General features: G+C 35.6%; 1 protein-coding gene across 1 annotated transcript in view; it reads left to right on the top strand.

The window, feature by feature from the left end:
- Window positions 1–961: 961 nt before the first annotated feature.
- The window catches only part of LOC145694724 (uncharacterized), a 95863-nt gene continuing 78966 nt past the window's right edge, over window positions 962–17858 (top strand). Inside the window, exon 1 of the mRNA XM_081771276.1 lies at window positions 962–1811. Coding sequence (XP_081627402.1) covers window positions 1668–1811 — 144 coding nt within the window. The 5' untranslated portion in view covers window positions 962–1667. The remainder of the gene's footprint in view (window positions 1812–17858) is intronic.

The raw sequence follows: 17858 nt of genomic DNA, 5'->3' as shown, positions 1-17858 counted from the left end.
CTCCTTTCTAGTTAAGCAAATGTAAGCAGATGATTTACCCCCTCCCCCTGGTAAGCATTTTTTTTTTTTTGGTAATTTCTGGGATCTTTTATGTTTCATGGCTTTCAGAGTCTGTTTTAGCTCCTTCAAGGTATAATGTTTCCTTTAACACATTTGTCTGTTCGTGTTGTATACTTTCCTTTTTTTTATTTATTTACCTATTTTTTATTTTTTTTTACAACGGTTAATTCATTGGCAACATGTTCTTGCGGCGTTTGTTATCTTCGAAGAACTTCTTTCGTTCAATTTTTACTTTATTTCTGTTATTAAATTAACATAAACTCAATAACTCGCACGAATGCTTCGTTCAATGTCAAAATAGTTAAATTGTGAACTTAATTAAATCTAGGTTTTATGTATTCAAGCTTTTTTTTTTTTTTTTTTACTTTTGCATTGCCATACTCAGAAGTTGAAGAGAATAATTATAATCATATACCTAATCCTGTGAAAAAAGCAAATTATAATATTCCCTTTCATTTTTCTTCGCTGAAATCCGGGACATGTAAGCGTCCCGAGAAATATTTTCGGGACGCAGATCTCAATTCCGTGACAGTCCCAGATATTCCGGGACGAATGACAACCCTAGACACTTACGCATAACATAGTTTGAAAGGTCTAAAAAAAAAATGGAAGCATGAAGTTGTTTGCTGGAAGCACTGTAGGCGATAAACCGGACTCAAAACAACTCAGTCGTTTACTCTTCATGCATATTCTAATAACACAGAGACCATCAATTTTTATCCATAAAGCAAATCCTAAAAGAGAAACAAAAAAAGATGGCCCATTTTTCTCCAATTACTATTCAATTGAAGACCATTTTTTACAATCAAAGCTTTGTTCTTTTCATTCTATGGATTTATTAGGAAACTATCGCCAGCATCCATTCCGTCAGAGGATGCATCATGTGATGTTGGTTGGTCATTGGCCACTAACCTCCTGAAGCAGATAAGCACATTAATATTGTATTCACGCAATATAGGTAGCGGACACTCCAGTTTCTTCATAGAACGTTGTTGGTGTATGATGACGCATAACAGATTTAAAATCACGTACGCCACCATTAGCGTGTTGTATTTGGCTTTCTGGCATTCCTTTGTGGAATCTTCTTTATTTCTTTTCACATTAGAAGTCAACACACATCACAGTGAGTGATTAGCAATACTTATTTAGTTTATTTATGTGTGAGTGTCAGTCTGCACGTGTGTACATACGAATATAGGCCTTAATTTCATGTGTAGATTTAACGGTGAAGAACTCTCTCACACAATATCAACTGCTGGTAATGACCTGCTATAACGCCACCTTCGCACGAAACACATTGTTCTTATGGGGGTACCGTATTATATGGCATCTCACGTAAGTGATAATTCCGATTAGGCTCTTTTCGGTGAATGTTCTGCTTAAATAAGACTGATTGCTATTTTAGTCAAAACTGTACTCTGAAGAACCAACTTGGCCAATAACTGTTGAATGGAATTTTGTGTTGAAGTGAAATTGTTTGTAAATAATGTAGTTGAAGAAAGTAAAAGGATATATCTATCGTGTGAAGTAGCTTGACGCTACTTGTAGTGTAATGTTATTTCAGTGGCGAGTGTTTGTATTTTTCTACCTAATTTATTCCTTGGACGATGCCTTTTCCTAACTTGTTGTTCGTATGGAGTGTTTTAACTTGTCCCTGGTTACCACGTACCTCTTGGCAGCAGGGTCAGTTGGCCGAGGAAGGGGATTATGTCGAAGGAGATATCAGGTTGGATCCAGGAGAAGATGGCCAGGTACGTAATTACTATGCATACATGCTGGAGCGGTCTCGCAGGGACTTATTTATTCCTAGCCTTTTGTTAGACTCGGTAGCAAGGATAACTAATTCAATGTTTTCGTGGCTCTTTGGCAATGTGTTATTCGCCATTTTAATATATATGAGCTCCCTGGTGGCTAAGTGGTTAGCGTACGTGCCCTTGGCATGAGAGTCCCAGGTTCGATTCCCGACGGGAGCTCATGTGGTTTGAATCCCACGTTATATTGTAGGTCCACGCCTCATATAGCCTTACTGCTGAACGGAATGCTAAACCAAAAATCAAATCCATTATAATATGTATTGGATACGGAAGTTTTTGGCGTATAATCCAGCAATGGGTATCATTAAAGAGTGGCAATTTGAAATTTCCCCAAGGGAATTTTCAATACACGGAGATCAAAGTAATACTGCGAGAATAGTAATAATCCACGTAGCACACAATCGATGCTCAAAAGGGGAAGGAATTTGGTAGCGCCGGGAAAAAGGTTCCCAGGCCAGTCTCTGAAATTATGACAGTTAAAGAAGGTAATAAGATTTGAATCTATAACTGTCTAAAGACCTGATCTAAATCAGTGATGGACAAAAGCGGCCCGCGGACTTATTCAGGCCGGTGAATAAAAGTGAAGAAGATATAGGATGTTCCTTTTAAACTCTTCCACCCGTAGGAGGAAGAGTGCAGCTGGGCATCATAGTATATTTGAATCGACACTTAGCTTCTAAGTGTAATAATATTTTCTTTAGCCTTTTTTGCCAAGCACATGCAAGGTAAGACCATTGGTACGGGGATGATTTTTTTAATCAGTTGAATTGATTTAGAGTTTAACGTCCCTTTAGCAGGAAGGCTATATGAGACGTGAACCTACTGATTAACTTGGAATCCGAACCACGTGAGCTACCGCCGGGAATCGAATACCGGTCTCTCACGCAAAAGGCGTGTATGCTAATAGCTTAGCCACGAACTAGTTCTTTTTTTTTTTTCTTAAATCAGATTTCATATACTGTAATTACTTTCAACTGTTCGTAGTTCAGGCGGTAATTGGTTTAGATACATGAAACAAATGTGATTTACGATCATTTTGCGAATCGTCGGAATGAGGAAAAGAAAACTTTCCCCAAGTATGGTCCTTATTTTGTCCTGGTCCGCAGAGTGTTATAAATTCACCATCACTGTTCTTAATGAATTGACCATATATATATATATATATATATATATATATATATATATATATATATATATATATATATGAGATAGACTATGCGTACTATTGGTATTTGATTTCTTAACGTTAAACCTTCCGTCTTGTCCATAATAGTATAAGGTTTTATTATTATTATTATTATTATTATTATTATTATTATTATTATTATTATTATTACAGTTCACATTTTCATTTCCCCAAGCACCTCGTTAAATTAATGCCAGTGACTATATAGAGTGAGACTTACCGTTTATTAGATTGACACAAGTGGGATTCTCGTAATGTTACTACTTCTGTTACTTCACATAATAACTCTTAAACGGAAGCGAATTTTTAATTCATTTTTTTCGATATATATATATATATATATATATATATATATATATACACCGGTATATATATGGGTAAAAGTGTGTGGTAACGCGGTGGTACGCCATCCTCTTATATTACCTCCAAAAATATGTAAGACGTCCCTCAGTTCCTAAAAAATTACAATGGACAAAGATAGGGGCAGGGGGACGGCCTGACGTCATGGTCATGCTGTTACTTACCGTCCCCCTACCTTTTCAAATCTACTTTTACCCCTATATATATATATATATATATATATATATATATATATATATATATATATTACTATATACTGTACATAATATATATACACACTATAACTTGAGTGATTATCTCCGCCGATTTCGTTAATAGAGTAAATCTGTTAAATCTTCAGGGGTAACGGTGACTGTAACGGTAGCTATCCATACCCCATTCATACTGTTGAAAAGAAAGATAGTAGAATTTACACATCTCGCCGTGTGATGGCACCAAACAGCCTCCAGCGATTGACATCTACCGGAAGACATTGAAACTTTAGTGTGATCCTTTTTACTGCCTACCATGAGTTTATTGTTAGACCTGAATCGAAGTAGTGCACCCGATATTCTCAGTCAGGAATCGAACCTGGGAATTGGTGCACTAAAGGCGTGCGTGCTAGTCACTAGACCAGCAAGAAAAGCATGGAATAAATATTCATATCAGATGTTAGAGTAAAAAAAAAAAGAAAGAAAGAAAGAAAAAAAAAGGTAATAAGAACGGAGCTAAAGAGAGATAAAGAGTGGATTAGTGGAAGGAAATACATGAAACTGCTCCTATAAAATATCCCGTTGTCGCAACCATTGATAAAGAAACTAAAAATGGAAAATAGAAAGCACTAATTTTGTGTTCTGTTACATACATGAATATTGTTAAAATCAGTGCAGAAGTTTGTATGAAACAAGGTCAACAAATCGATTGAAAAGCCCTAAAGATTACAGTGAAAGTAAATTGAATTTTTATGATGTCGTAAACGCTTAGAATATAATTCTCCGAAAATACCCGAAGAAAGGAAGGGAATCAAGAATATTAAGCATCTTAACTCAAAACGCTATAGTACGCGTTCATCATGGGGAAGAAAACCATTGTATTTAATTAAATTGAGGCGCCTAATGCGGATAATTAAGCGAAACACATGGTTTGCATGGTAATACGTGCGAGGTGAATACGTGATGTTCTTCGGATATGAATCCTTTGATGTGGTTAATATGTAGTGATGAAAATCTTGAGGAAAAGTTTCAATCGGCAAATTTTGCCGATAATTTTGTCACATTTTTATGTTGAGATCATAGTACACGTCCATGTGTAAAGGACTAGTGCTCCTCACCGTTAGGAACAAACTAACAAACAGTAAATATAATCTGCTACTTAACGGTGCATTTTGCTACAAATAAATAACCATTTCTGCCAGTAAAATAAAAGTTAGCAATGATTATTGACAACGCACGCAGAAAAGTTTATTTTCTTGGATTTTATCGAAGATTACGCATGCGAATATGTTTCAAGCAGGCGCGTACTCTGAATTTTTTGTTGGAAGGGATCTATGCATTCGGGAGGGGGAGGATACTACAAAACACTACATCTATGTAGTATTGAACGGGTATTATTCTGCACCCCAAAAGACGATAAGTAATTGTAAAATCCATCCATGTGTGTTTCCAGAAAAAAATGATAAAACTAGATTGTTTTAACAGGAAAAAGACTACAGATAATGTAAGACCAAACTTCCATGCTACATTAATCATTACTCTATTAAACAAGAAATTTTTAAACGAGAAAGTGTAGAAATATTCGTTGAGTTAAGAGGTTTTGAGTGGTCCGGACCCCAATGGGTGAGCCCCAGGCCCCAGGTATGGTATTCTGCTCAACTCGATATGATCTATCGAGTGGTGTGTTCTTTCTGGACAGTTTTCTCTTTTTTATCGTTTTGAAGTAAATAAAAATAAAAATTTAAGAACTACTGATAATAATTTTATAGCGTATTCATTAACTCGACTATATACTTCGTCTCATATAGCCTCAATGTTGAAAGAGACATTATATTCAAAAATCAATTCAACTCTACTATATACTCTTACAACGACTCACCAAAGGTAGTCGTCAACCCTGGTTCGGCTAATAATATAAGTAAATCTTTAGTGGCAATAATTGTTTACACCTTAAAATATCTTCCGTAATTATATTCACTAGTATTATCACCTTTTATACTGAAATTACAAGTCCATGATAAGTATTAGATAATTTATTCGTTGATTCTCTTTTAACGTGTATTCACACAAACTGTCTTGCAATCATACATGTTAATTATATCTATAAACAACTACATAGCAACCAACTATACAATAATAATGTATATTTCTTATATCTTAAAAACATTCTTCTTTTATTATTTTTAAGTAACATTATATCAGGTATAGTGCTTGTGTAGAAGCACTTTCTGCCCAAGATACAGGTAATTATCAACCGATACAAAGTATCTCGTTGTATAAAATGTCGCCCGATGATGGGACTGAATATAAAAGTTACAAGCGAGCTTGGCTTTTATATTTAAGAACTACTGGTCCGTTTATAATGATGATATTCTATTAATTATGTACTTTACATTTTGATCGACCCTCGTATCTAACTTCATTAAGTTTCCTTCATATAAATACATTTATAATAAGTCTTTTATTCCTTTAATATTTATCTTTTATTATAAAAACGTCGTCGCTTACTAATATAATCAACGAAGGGTGCGAAATCAAAAAATGTAAGAGATAATTACATTTTAAAACACATTACAATGATCAACAGTTTCGATCATTATTAAAAACGGTGATGTTAAAAAAAATTGTTTGATCTTTCCATTATATAACAACTACGTTAGATGATATTTTTAATGTATACATCGTATCAATAAGGCGTCATAATACAGAAGAATCTTATTCGAGTAACATATAAGGTGGCGCATGTAGACAGTCGTCGGATAATTAGCTTAATAGAATGAACCTTATACTTAACATAATCTTTGACAATTAAGTTTCAACACAAATCAATATAATATAAATAACCTTTGCTTTCAATCAATTATGATTCGAACTATAATTCTTCCCATTAACAAGAAAGAATTAAAATCATTTGAAAATTATCATTTATTGAAACAGACGTAATAAAGTATCTACGGGTCCATTACCTACTCCTTTAATGTGTTGTACTTCAAAGTCATAAGGGTTGTTTTCATTATTGACATTAACACATAAATTTGAAGATAAATGTTCATAAGAATCTATAACTGATATGGGCTTAATCCTTACTACATCAACTGCAGTCAGTTTAAATTCGTACTTGCATATGATTCTAATAAAGTACATTGTACTGCACAATCGTGATTATGTTCCGCATTATTTTGTACATGAATTGCGTCATTGTTTTGATTTTGATATGGAGTGCCATCTCTTGAATTACGATTACGTCTATCCATGTAGTTTACTGTATTTCTGGAATTTCGCCATGTATTTCGACTGTTTTTGAGTCTACTTCGATTAAGTGATCTGACAATTATTGTCACGATTGGTTAGGTTAGGTGGATTCCCATCATATCTTTGGCTATTTTGATCGTTCTGATTGTTTAAATTTGCTCGATTTAGGTTATGTTCCGTATTGTCTGCATTACGGATATTTAGATTCCGAACAGGTACAAGGTGATCTGAATTGTTTTTAATTTTACCTACTCCCGCTTGATGATTCAGTGTCTGGTATTGAGTTTCATAACATTGGACAAGCATTAATAAGTGATTAAAACTCATGCACTGCGTAGAAAACAGGATTTGTTGTAATTTAAACGGTAGGAGATTTCGAATAGATGCAATCACTCTAGATTCCGATTGCAGTGGATTTACGACTTTTAATTCGTTATACGTATTTACAACAAAATCAACAACAGATTTGTGCAAGCGAGGATTAAAAGGTTGATTTCTAATCGTGGCATCTCTGTTTGCAAGTAAAAAGTCGTTTTCGTAATTTGCAATCAGCGCGGCTTTGAATTCCTCATATGTATTGACGTGATCCCGTACTGCTTTAAACCATAAAGAACATGGTGGGAGTAATAAATGGGGGATTAGTTTCATATATTGCGATTTATCTATACACATTATACTGCACTCATCCTGAAATTTTTCTAGGAAACAAGTAGCATTTTCATTACATTTACCACTAAACTTACTCATAGCACGTATTTCGCTCATCTTTACACTTAACTTTACATTCCTTTCACCATTTCGTGTTCGTGTTGAGTGACAATTTCTACCTACTGCGTTATGCGTGGTTCCACCATCTCTTTTCCGCCTATCTGTATTCCTTGGATGAATTCTTTCCAAAATAATGTCCTCATCGGATGGATTACTTGAAGAAGAGATAACGTAAGGTCCACGTTGATCTGCTGCGGGTGAATGCGAGGTCATCTCTTGTGAACAAGGGAACTCCAAACGATAATTAACCATGTTGTTGTGGTATGCGTTGTCCTTAATCTGTAACGTCCTAATTTCCCCTTGTAAGGTAGATATCAATTGAGTATTTGCACGTATTTGGTTAGAATTATCTGTGACCTGAATCTTTTGCTGACGAACAGAAGATTCTATTACTTCCAAATCCTTTTTTACACAATTGACTTCTTGAATTACATGGTTGTAATTATCCTGGCAATCTTCAGATAATCTTTTTAGCTTTTCATCAAACTGTAACGTGATGTCTCTCACCGCCTGGATAACAGATTGTTTCGTCTCTTCTGATTTTTGATCTAAGTGCTCTAATCTTCTACTCAATTCTTCTGACTTTTGATCTATGTGCTCCAATCGTCTACTTAATTCTTCATATTGTCTACTTGATTCTTCGGATTTCTGCTGTACCGTCTGTTTTAATTCGTCGGACATCTGAGCCAAATTTTGCTTCATGGCTTCTAAATCGTCTTTTCGGCTTTGTTCCTGTCGCTGTAATGCCATTAAAATTTTGTCTTCTAATGTCAACATTTCGGGTGTAATGGGAGCTATATTTTGTTCGTTGTTAACACTGTCAACAGTTTCATTCTCTACTATCTCACCGATCATAATTTTTCTTGTGATTACTCTGCCACTTCTGAGAATAGTTGAGTTCGTATTCATGAACCTTCTTACAGAGGTAAATTCACCCTTACCTCTGTACCTTTAGACTTCGGGATATGAATTTACAAGATTCCCGGGTGAGGTAAACCAAAAATTTTACAACGACTCACCAAAGGTAGTCGTCAACCCTGGTTCGGCTAATAATATAAGTAAATCTTTAGTGGCAATAATTGTTTACACCTTAAAATATCTTCCGTAATTATATTCACTAGTATTATCACCTTTTATACTGAAATTACAAGTCCATGATAAGTATTAGATAATTTATTCGTTGATTCTCTTTTAACGTGTATTCACACAAACTGTCTTGCAATCATACATGTTAATTATATCTATAAACAACTACATAGCAACCAACTATACAATAATAATGTATATTTCTTATATCTTAAAAACATTCTTCTTTTGTTATTTTTAAGTAACATTATATCAGGTATAGTGCTTGTGTAGAAGCACTTTCTGCCCAAGATACAGGTAATTATCAACCGATACAAAGTATCTCGTTGTACTCTCATCCTGCCAGTGTTAAAATGAAAATCTTAATAAGGGGACATTTCATTATTAGTTTCATCTCAGTAGGAGAGGTAGTAGCCTATTTGTATAGCATCAATTTTTGGGTTTACATCATCATAGATATTCTGCCTTATATTATTGGCAGGTTACTTGCTGCAACTGCGAAGCCCCTTGCTCCATGTTTCTCAGCTAACCTTTTCGTCTTCATGTATGATCTTTCTGCTTTTATATTGTCTATTAATAGTAGCCTCCTTCGCCTCCTTCCCCTCTTTCCTGCCACCATGCCTTCTAGCACGTCTCATGATACAGTTTCTTCTTAGGCAATGTCCCAATCACTTTCTCTCTCTTTTCTCAATAGTATCTAAAAGTATTCTTTTCTCCCCCACCATTTCTAACACCCTCTCATTCGTTTTCTGCTAGAGCCATCTAATTCTCTCCATTCTTTTACACACCCACATTTCGAAAGCTTTCAGTCGTTTTTCATCACTTTTGCGTAATGTCCACGTTTCTGACCCATACAGTACAACACTCCTCACGAAGCATTTTATGAGTCTTTTTCTCAACTCCGTTATGAGCTTTCATACTTAATCATATTTTGTTCAACTCAGCTTATCGAATGGTATGTTTCATCCTTGGACAAAATTTTCCCCGTTAAATCTTAATATTGTAAAATGGTTCGATTTCAGCGCGCGCCAAGTGAGTGTTGTTGTGGATGAACACGTGTACGTGGGCTTTTTCGAGGTTGTACTTATTTCCTCCCACTTTCCACCTACATTATCCACCTGGTCATCACCGTCTCCGTTGGAATCGGTGCATAGTCGTTGGACGTTACACTATATATATATATATATATATATATATATATATATAGATAGATAGATAGATAGATAGATATAGATAGATAGATAGATAGATATATTCCCCTAAAAATCACACAGTATTGTTGAACATATATTTTAAAGTTATAATCATATTCCTGCGTGGCTCTCCGTACCCGCAAAAAATATAATTAGCTCGTACACGCGAATAAGCAATACACACACTCTTAAACACACCGGGCGGTATTCAGAGAGATTTCGTTAATCGAGTTTTAGTCATAGACTAGTTAGTAGCATACTAACTCTTTACTAAGTAAAGTGCACTTTTTGGTATTCAGAGTCTACTTTAAGTACAACTAAAATGATGATTTGGGTATGATTAACTCATATAACCCCAATGCATCGGGTGAGAAAAATAAATGTGGCAACTACGGAAAAGTAGATCAGCGCATGCGTAGTCTGTAAAAAATGAAAATACATGAAATGCGAAATACGAATTTTGTGTCGCACGCTAAACCGTGGGCAAAAGATTAGCCTCTGCTCTAGATTAATTAGTCACATGTGATTAACTTCGCCAAATACTACGTCCTAATCAGAGACTCTGAATACAATTATGATAACCATCCGTTAGTCAACCACGTAGTATGGCCTTAATCAGACTTCAAAACGACTCTGCATAAGGCCCACCAGGTCTTACTTAGAGCATATACCGGTTGTATCGAAAATGCAGGGCCATAAGCCAATTCGTGAATAAAGATACGAAAAAGTGCTAAAAGAAAAATTGTTGTAAATAGGTAATTTTCAGTCTAAAATCGTGGAATGTTTCTCAGTCGTACTAGCCATTTGATGTCCACACAGGTAAAGTGTCATATGTTAAATGGAAAAGCAGCGTTTGCTGTAAAGCAGACTGATTTAACGGATGGTCCCTTTTCTTAACAACACTGTATTGTTGGTATTGAATGGTGAGGGTCCAAGGGAACAGTGTGCAATACTTTTGCTTTATGTGAGTACAGTAATATAATACCACATGATAGTATTCATATAATTTTGCTACATCGAATGCTCATAGTAGAGCTGTTACCTCCGGTACGTGAAGTCCCTAGTTCTATCTCTGGCCAAGTAAGTTTGTGGGGACAACATTGTGTCCGTGGGTTTTCTCGGGGTACACTCGATTCCTCCCACATTTTCAGTCCATCGATTCTTCCATCATCGTTCGCATGTCTTAATCATCCATCTTCATTAAGATAAAAGGCATAATTGTGGCATGTTAAACTGAAATATTTTTTTTTCACATTGATATAAAGAGGTCAAAGAGGTAGAATTGACGTCAAAAGATTTTATTTTTTTAAAAGAGAAAAAATAAATAGAAATTTAATATTTTGTGATAAAGAGCTTTTTTTATTTTACTTTTTTTTTTAATTTTTGGCCATAGAGTATAATCAGTAACATGACTTTTTGACCAAGGTTACGTGATGTACCCACTCTCAATAGAGAATTTTGGTTAACAGGGTAAGAGGAATGTACATTTTTATATCTTTTTTTTCTTAAGAAAAAGTCCGTGTTTTCTCCTTCAAATATGTACTATGTTTTCCTCAAGACAATAGAGATGTGCCTAGTGGCTCAGAGGTAAGCCCTAGTGAGTTCCTGGTTTGATCTCATCTCGTGTGAGTTTGTGGTGAAGAATATTATGTTTCTAGGTCTACCCAGGGAATTCTCCCGTTTCCCTCACTAATCCTTCCATAAACATTCACTTTCGTAAATCGTCCGTCTCCTTTTTATTTGCCTAGTAGGCATAATCGTGAGTCAGCAAACAAAAAATGCTGAATTTGTCATTTACAAAACTGACAAAAGACAATTTAGTATAATATTTGTTTTACATTTCTTTCTGCAGCAGCATGATATACGTCCTGTAGCGACAGTGGCAATCTTCTAAAGAACAAATGCTCTTGGCGCACGTTCCATGCTGTATACCACAAATGTTCCCAGTCTAAGGAAGAGTTTTCAACAGTACCGCAAATGACCTAGAAAAACTGGTTTTGTCGTTGCACTGCAAATATCCAGTGTACCACGAACGCGCGACATATCAAATGATTACACAGGGTGTTTGAAAACAAGACGGACAACGTTTGGGATGTGATTCCTGGCATCAAGATAAGACAAAAAGTATAGACCAGCCTGGGTACACAAATACTTCCTTTCGGAGTTACAATCTGCCGAAAACGTGAAAAAAAAAAAGAATTTTAAAGCTCCATTACTCCAAAACTATGCGACCTATCGTAGTCGGGTCAAGACTTCACTTGAAACTAATATGTGCGCTATCCAAAAATACAAATTTCAGAATCCTAAAGTACTCACGCAACATTTTTTTCATATAGAGGGAGTTTCGCTATGGGCATATAATTTGAAGTACTCACCAACTACCTCCATAAAAATTGTCATGGAAGTACCACAGGAGTTTGAAACTTGGATATTTTGATAGGGCACCTACTAGTTTCTAAGTGAATTCTTGACCCGCCTACAATAGGTCCCATAGTTTTGGATCTATAGACCTTTTAAACTTAATTTTTCATGTTTTCGGCAGCCTATAACTCCGAAAGGAAGCATTTGTGCACCCAGAGAATTTGGTCTATATGTTTTGTCGTATCTTGGTGTCAGGAATCACCTCCAAACGTTGTAGGTGTTGTTTTAAAACACCTTTATACAGTAGCGTATTTAGGATTTTGTTTCGAGGGGCTATGCACAACACTTGAATAAGCACTTATAAAATCTTTTCTAAAACCCAAACACACAAAGGCGTCATTGGGGAAGCAGGGGAAGGGGAGGGAATTGCCCACCTGAGTTTGAGAATTCAATATACTCAGTGTCTATTTTGCCTGTATAGGTTTGGTTTAGAAGAGAACAAGGAGGTACGCTAGCTCAGTGCTAGAGCGCTTACCTCTGGTGCGTGGGGTCCCTGGTTCGATCTACGGTCAAACAAGTTTGTGGTGGACAACATCGTGTCAGTGAGTTTCCTCGAGGGTACTCCCGTTTCCTCCCACATTACCATACCACCGATTCTTCCATTATCATTCATTTACTTTAATCATTCGTCTCCCTTGTCTTAAAGGACATAATCGTAAGACGTTTAACTGAAGGCTTAGGTCTATTTTGGCAACGTACTTGTGTGAGGCCTAGGAAAAGGTAGTTGCAAGGCTTCTTTCCGTGTATTTCTTGTATTCGGCTCTTAATTTGGATGTTACATTTCGGTCTTGTATGGACATTCTTGATCGGCCCTCTATATAGAACTCAAGAAGTCATCCCGGAGTTCGCTTTAAGAAAACGTGTTAGTGAGATTTTTTTTTTTTTTTTTTTTTTTTTTTTAAGGTGTGCACACGGTTTGTTAAAACTTTGGCTATGCTATGTTTTCCGGTGGAATATACTTCAGAGTAGTGACCCTAATAGAATGTGGAATCAGTCATCGTACTTGCAACCTTCTGTTCAAAGACTATGAATTCTTCCAAAGTGGTTAACTTGCCTCTCGGATGCAGATCTTCTGTGGTTGTGGTTTTCTGCCAGTATCCATCTGTTCTTTGTAATTGTTTTATGTTTCATGAAGTTGAGAGGGGTTTCATAGGTCAAGTTCTCATGTATAACCGCTTCTAAATCTGGTTTTAATCCCTTTATTCATGTTTGGATTCTTGAGTGTTTGTTTTAGATATTGAGTAATTCCTAAGTATTTTGATTTTTACATTTTATATACATTAACTCGAAAAAGTATTCGTACAGTCCCTGGTTTTGTATAATTTCATTGGTATTATTCATATCAAGGATGTAAAGTAGATGATACTATGAATATATTAACGAAGTGACTTAATAAAAGCTATTTTCTCTCTGTAACAAACAATAAAACAAAATAATTCTAAAATTGTACGCGGAAAAAAGTATTTGTGCAGCTGACCTATTCAAGAAAATAATAGTAATAACAATATCGCTTTTCAATTCATTAGTACTTTGAAGGGTTCCTTTTAGCAGCTATAATTGCCTGAAGCGTTCTGTAATTGAGAACGACTAAGCTCGCTGTATTTTTAGGTGAAATATTGTCTCATTCTTATAATAAAGCATTTTAGAGAACTGCTTTGTTAGAAATAAACCTGCATCTTACCTTTTCAGTCAAAAACTTCCCAGAAATGCACTATGGGATTGATGCATGGTCACTAAACCTGTGTGTGAACTTGTATGGGTACATTATTAGTACCCACATCCTAGTATTAATTATGTGTGGTATGTTTTGGATCCTTATCGTGCAAAAATATGAAGTCATTATTGGAAACCAATTTTGTAGTTCTTTGCCGAAGATTGATATTTAAAATATGGATATAATTCCTTTGTTCATCGCTCCTACAAAACACAAATTCCCGACACCAACAGTACTCATTGACCGCCAAATAAGCATAGATTCTCCAGCATGTTTCACTATGGGAGTACAATTTTTGGGATGGATCTCTGTTCTCTTCATTCTTCACATGTTTTTTCTCCCATTTGACCAAACAAGTTGTACTTAACTCTAGTCGATGAAAATAACTTCGTTTCAAATGTCAAAGGGCTTATTTACGCCTTTCAGAGCGAATTCTAGGCGCTTCTCGCGATTACTGTTAATCGCCCAAGTTTTGTTTCTTGAGATACAGCAATTAAAGCATGCTGTTTTCAACGCATTCCTCACTGTAGCCAATAATATCTTTACTCATTGTCTCTTTAGCTCATTTGCAATCTGAGGGGCACTTATCTTTGGATTAATTTTGATAGTATGGACTACTATGTTCTTTTTCTATTTGATAGTTCATCTGTGCCACTCCTCCTACGTTTCTTTTTAATTGATTACATAACGCCGAATCTATCTAGAAATAATAATCAACTGCACCCTTGAGAGAAATTGTTCCATAATTTTAGATATTTCAGACACCGATTCAGTCTCATCGTCAGGGCTTGAAAAATCCACTCGCCTGCTCGCCAGTGGCGAGTACCTTTTTACATTTGGTGAGTATAAACACTGTGACTGCAAAATGGTCTTGCTAGTACTTGCAAGCAAGATTTTTCAAGCCCTGCTTATTGTGAACCGATATAATAATTTTTCTTTCATTCTCCGTTGTTTCTTTTTCTTTGTGCCACATCTTAACTTTTTCTAAAGGTTTGTAGTGAACGTAAAACAAGGAATAGGTTCATACAACCTTCTCAAGCACCAAATCAGGAGTAATCACACTAACAGTGCTTGGCAGCAAGGGCGCCGATTTCTCTGTAAATTTGGGAGGGCCCATTCAGATGCAGAAGGTATATATATGAGGATTTTAAAGACAAATTGCATTCAAATTATGCCAAATATTGTATATTCATAAATACAATAGAGGGTTCACATGAGCTTTTTTTAGGGGGGGGGGCGGTCCTCCAGGTTCGGCGCCCTTGCTTGGCAGGTATTTTTACGACGAACAAAACTACGGTGTACGAATACTTTTTTAATGAGAGTAAGACGTAAAACCAGCAAACTACATTGAATAGGAGGTGAAACTGGTGAACTAATGGTGTAAGATATTGTGGATAAATGCATAGGGTTCATGTGACATACCGTAATCTCAACTTAATTTACTCGTTAAACAATCGTAAACAGGCGTTCATTCTTAAAAAAATAGCAACTGTACGAATACTTTTTCGAGTCACTGTATATATATATGGCGCAAAATTCCGGTCGCCAGGTCGCCATTGGCGACTAGAAACTTAGTGCTGGCGACCGTGTTCAGTAGAAATGGTTTCTGCCTAAACTCACAGGGCTGCGCAGTTTCTGTTGCGCACGAAAATAGTTTTCACTGAGAGAAAACAGGAATGTAAAGTCTTTCTTTGTCAAACCAAAGGCCGTGGGGGGCGGAAACTCTCATAATTTGTACATGAGAGGTACAGGCGACCATCGTTTTTGGATTGGCGAGTGCGTCTAACTTTGAAATTTTGCGCCTTATATATATATAGACTGCGAGGGAGAAACAGTATAAGTCAGAAATCGCCCAAAATGAGATAAGTCAAAATTAGAGATCTGTATTATGCTACACCTCTGGTTAACTTGGTATAAGTCAATTCTAAACGTGAGTTGAATACTGCTAGTGTTAGTACTGGTACGGTTAGTATTAGTAATTCATACTTGTGCTTGGTAAAATAATAAAAAAAAATCTCGTCCTGTAAACTTGTGTTTTTTTGACATACTGGTTTTTCCGTGCAGTCTTGATATAAATATTATCTAGAGCGTAGTGTATTATCTAGAGCTGTAGCTGGTTTCTTTGGTCGTATGTATATGTCGTTAACTTTGAGAGTTCTGTGCAGATTACTGAAGGTTGTTTTTGAACCTAGATGTGTGAGCAGTAGCTATGTGTTTGATGGCTTCATTTTAGTGTGATTCCGTACACCATTTTGAGATTTTCTTCAATGTTGTTTTTAGTTTCTTGATTACGTTACTGGTTACGAGTGAGTATAATTAGACGAGTGCAGACTCGCAAATAAATTATCATGTATCATATACATTGGTCTCTATTGGAAATTCTATTTAATCGAATCCGACAGGTATACAGACACAAACGTGGAGAACAGGTAAAAAGAGAGAGAAAAAAGCGTTGTACTGTGGGGACTCGAACTAAGCTCGAATGGTGCTTTACAAGCCGAACGCCTTAGGCCACTCGGCTATGTAACAACTAGTAACTGCAGCAAAGGCTTCGAGTAGCAGTTCTTCTTACAGAATAACATGTATTTTCCATTGCCTAAAATTTAAGCCTAATTTACTTTGATGTAATATATATATATATATATATATATATATATATATATATATATATATATATATATATATATATATATATATAAATTTTACGAACACGTTATTCGTTACTTTGGTCAATGATGTATTGTTGATATAGATTCTATTACACGTTCTTTCATGAGTACTGTAGAAAGTATCAAGGTTATTTTGATCTTTCATGGAAATTGACTGGTGCATGCGCAGTACACAGAGGAAGACGAGGAAGGAAATGCTAACAGACTGTTAGAATGTTTTGCTCGCAAGCAGTAGTTCTCAACCGGGAGGGGCGCGCTTCCTCCTCCTGGGGAGGCGTGAAGGGTTTACGAAGTCCCTTCGTTTCGTTATATTTCTTGAATGATTATACACAATATCCAGCCACATCTTCTACACATTTGGAAGGGATAAATCGTAGTATTAATTAACCGTCCTCCACACACGGTGCTTGTTGGTTTTCCAAGATTAAAAACTGAAATAATCTTTATTTCAATAGAATATAAAATTTTCAATGGAAGGGGTTACAACCCTCTCAACTTCCTGACTTTTCGATACGTCACTGCCTAAACTGTAACTTTCAAGTTAACATCCAATAACATAGACATGTGACCTATTAAATATATTTTCGGTTCACTATACGTTTTCAGAAATATAATATCCACTATTACAACGTCAGTAAATGTTAAGTAGTTTATTGTAAACCTTTGAAGTTTTATTTTCCCTCTTTCTTCTCAACTAAGCCTGAAAAGTGAAATAATAGGAGGTTAAGAATTCGAAATATTACGTATGTTTTAGTAATGTATTGCCTCACTTTACTTTAGGTTTTGCATGGAAGGAAAAATATTCTTACGAAACTCTTCGTTGCTTTATTTATAACCAATACAAAACATTAGTTTCATCGCTGTGAAGTATAAAGAACAGCTAAAATGTATTTTACTCTTGTCATTGCTTAAAGAATTACCAGGTTAATATTTGTCCAAGTTCTCACTAATCAACTGGACTCATGAAAAATAATAATTAATATTAGCATTACTATGCCTATACCAGATGAAAAATAAAGAATGTAAATTATACTATATTGTTCTCGAATTCGAATTCAGCTAAAGAAGTGATAATAAACAAAATGAGCTTTATTCATATGAATTGAGATAATACTTGTAACCAGAAATTAAACAACCAAAAGGA

The sequence above is a fragment of the Thermobia domestica genome, chromosome 1 (assembly GCF_964235325.1).
Source record: "Thermobia domestica chromosome 1, izTheDome1.hap1.1, whole genome shotgun sequence".
NCBI lineage: Eukaryota > Metazoa > Arthropoda > Insecta > Zygentoma > Lepismatidae > Thermobia > Thermobia domestica.
The sequence above is the reverse complement of the archived record's forward strand: the minus strand, read 5'-3'. Positions and strand labels throughout refer to the sequence as shown.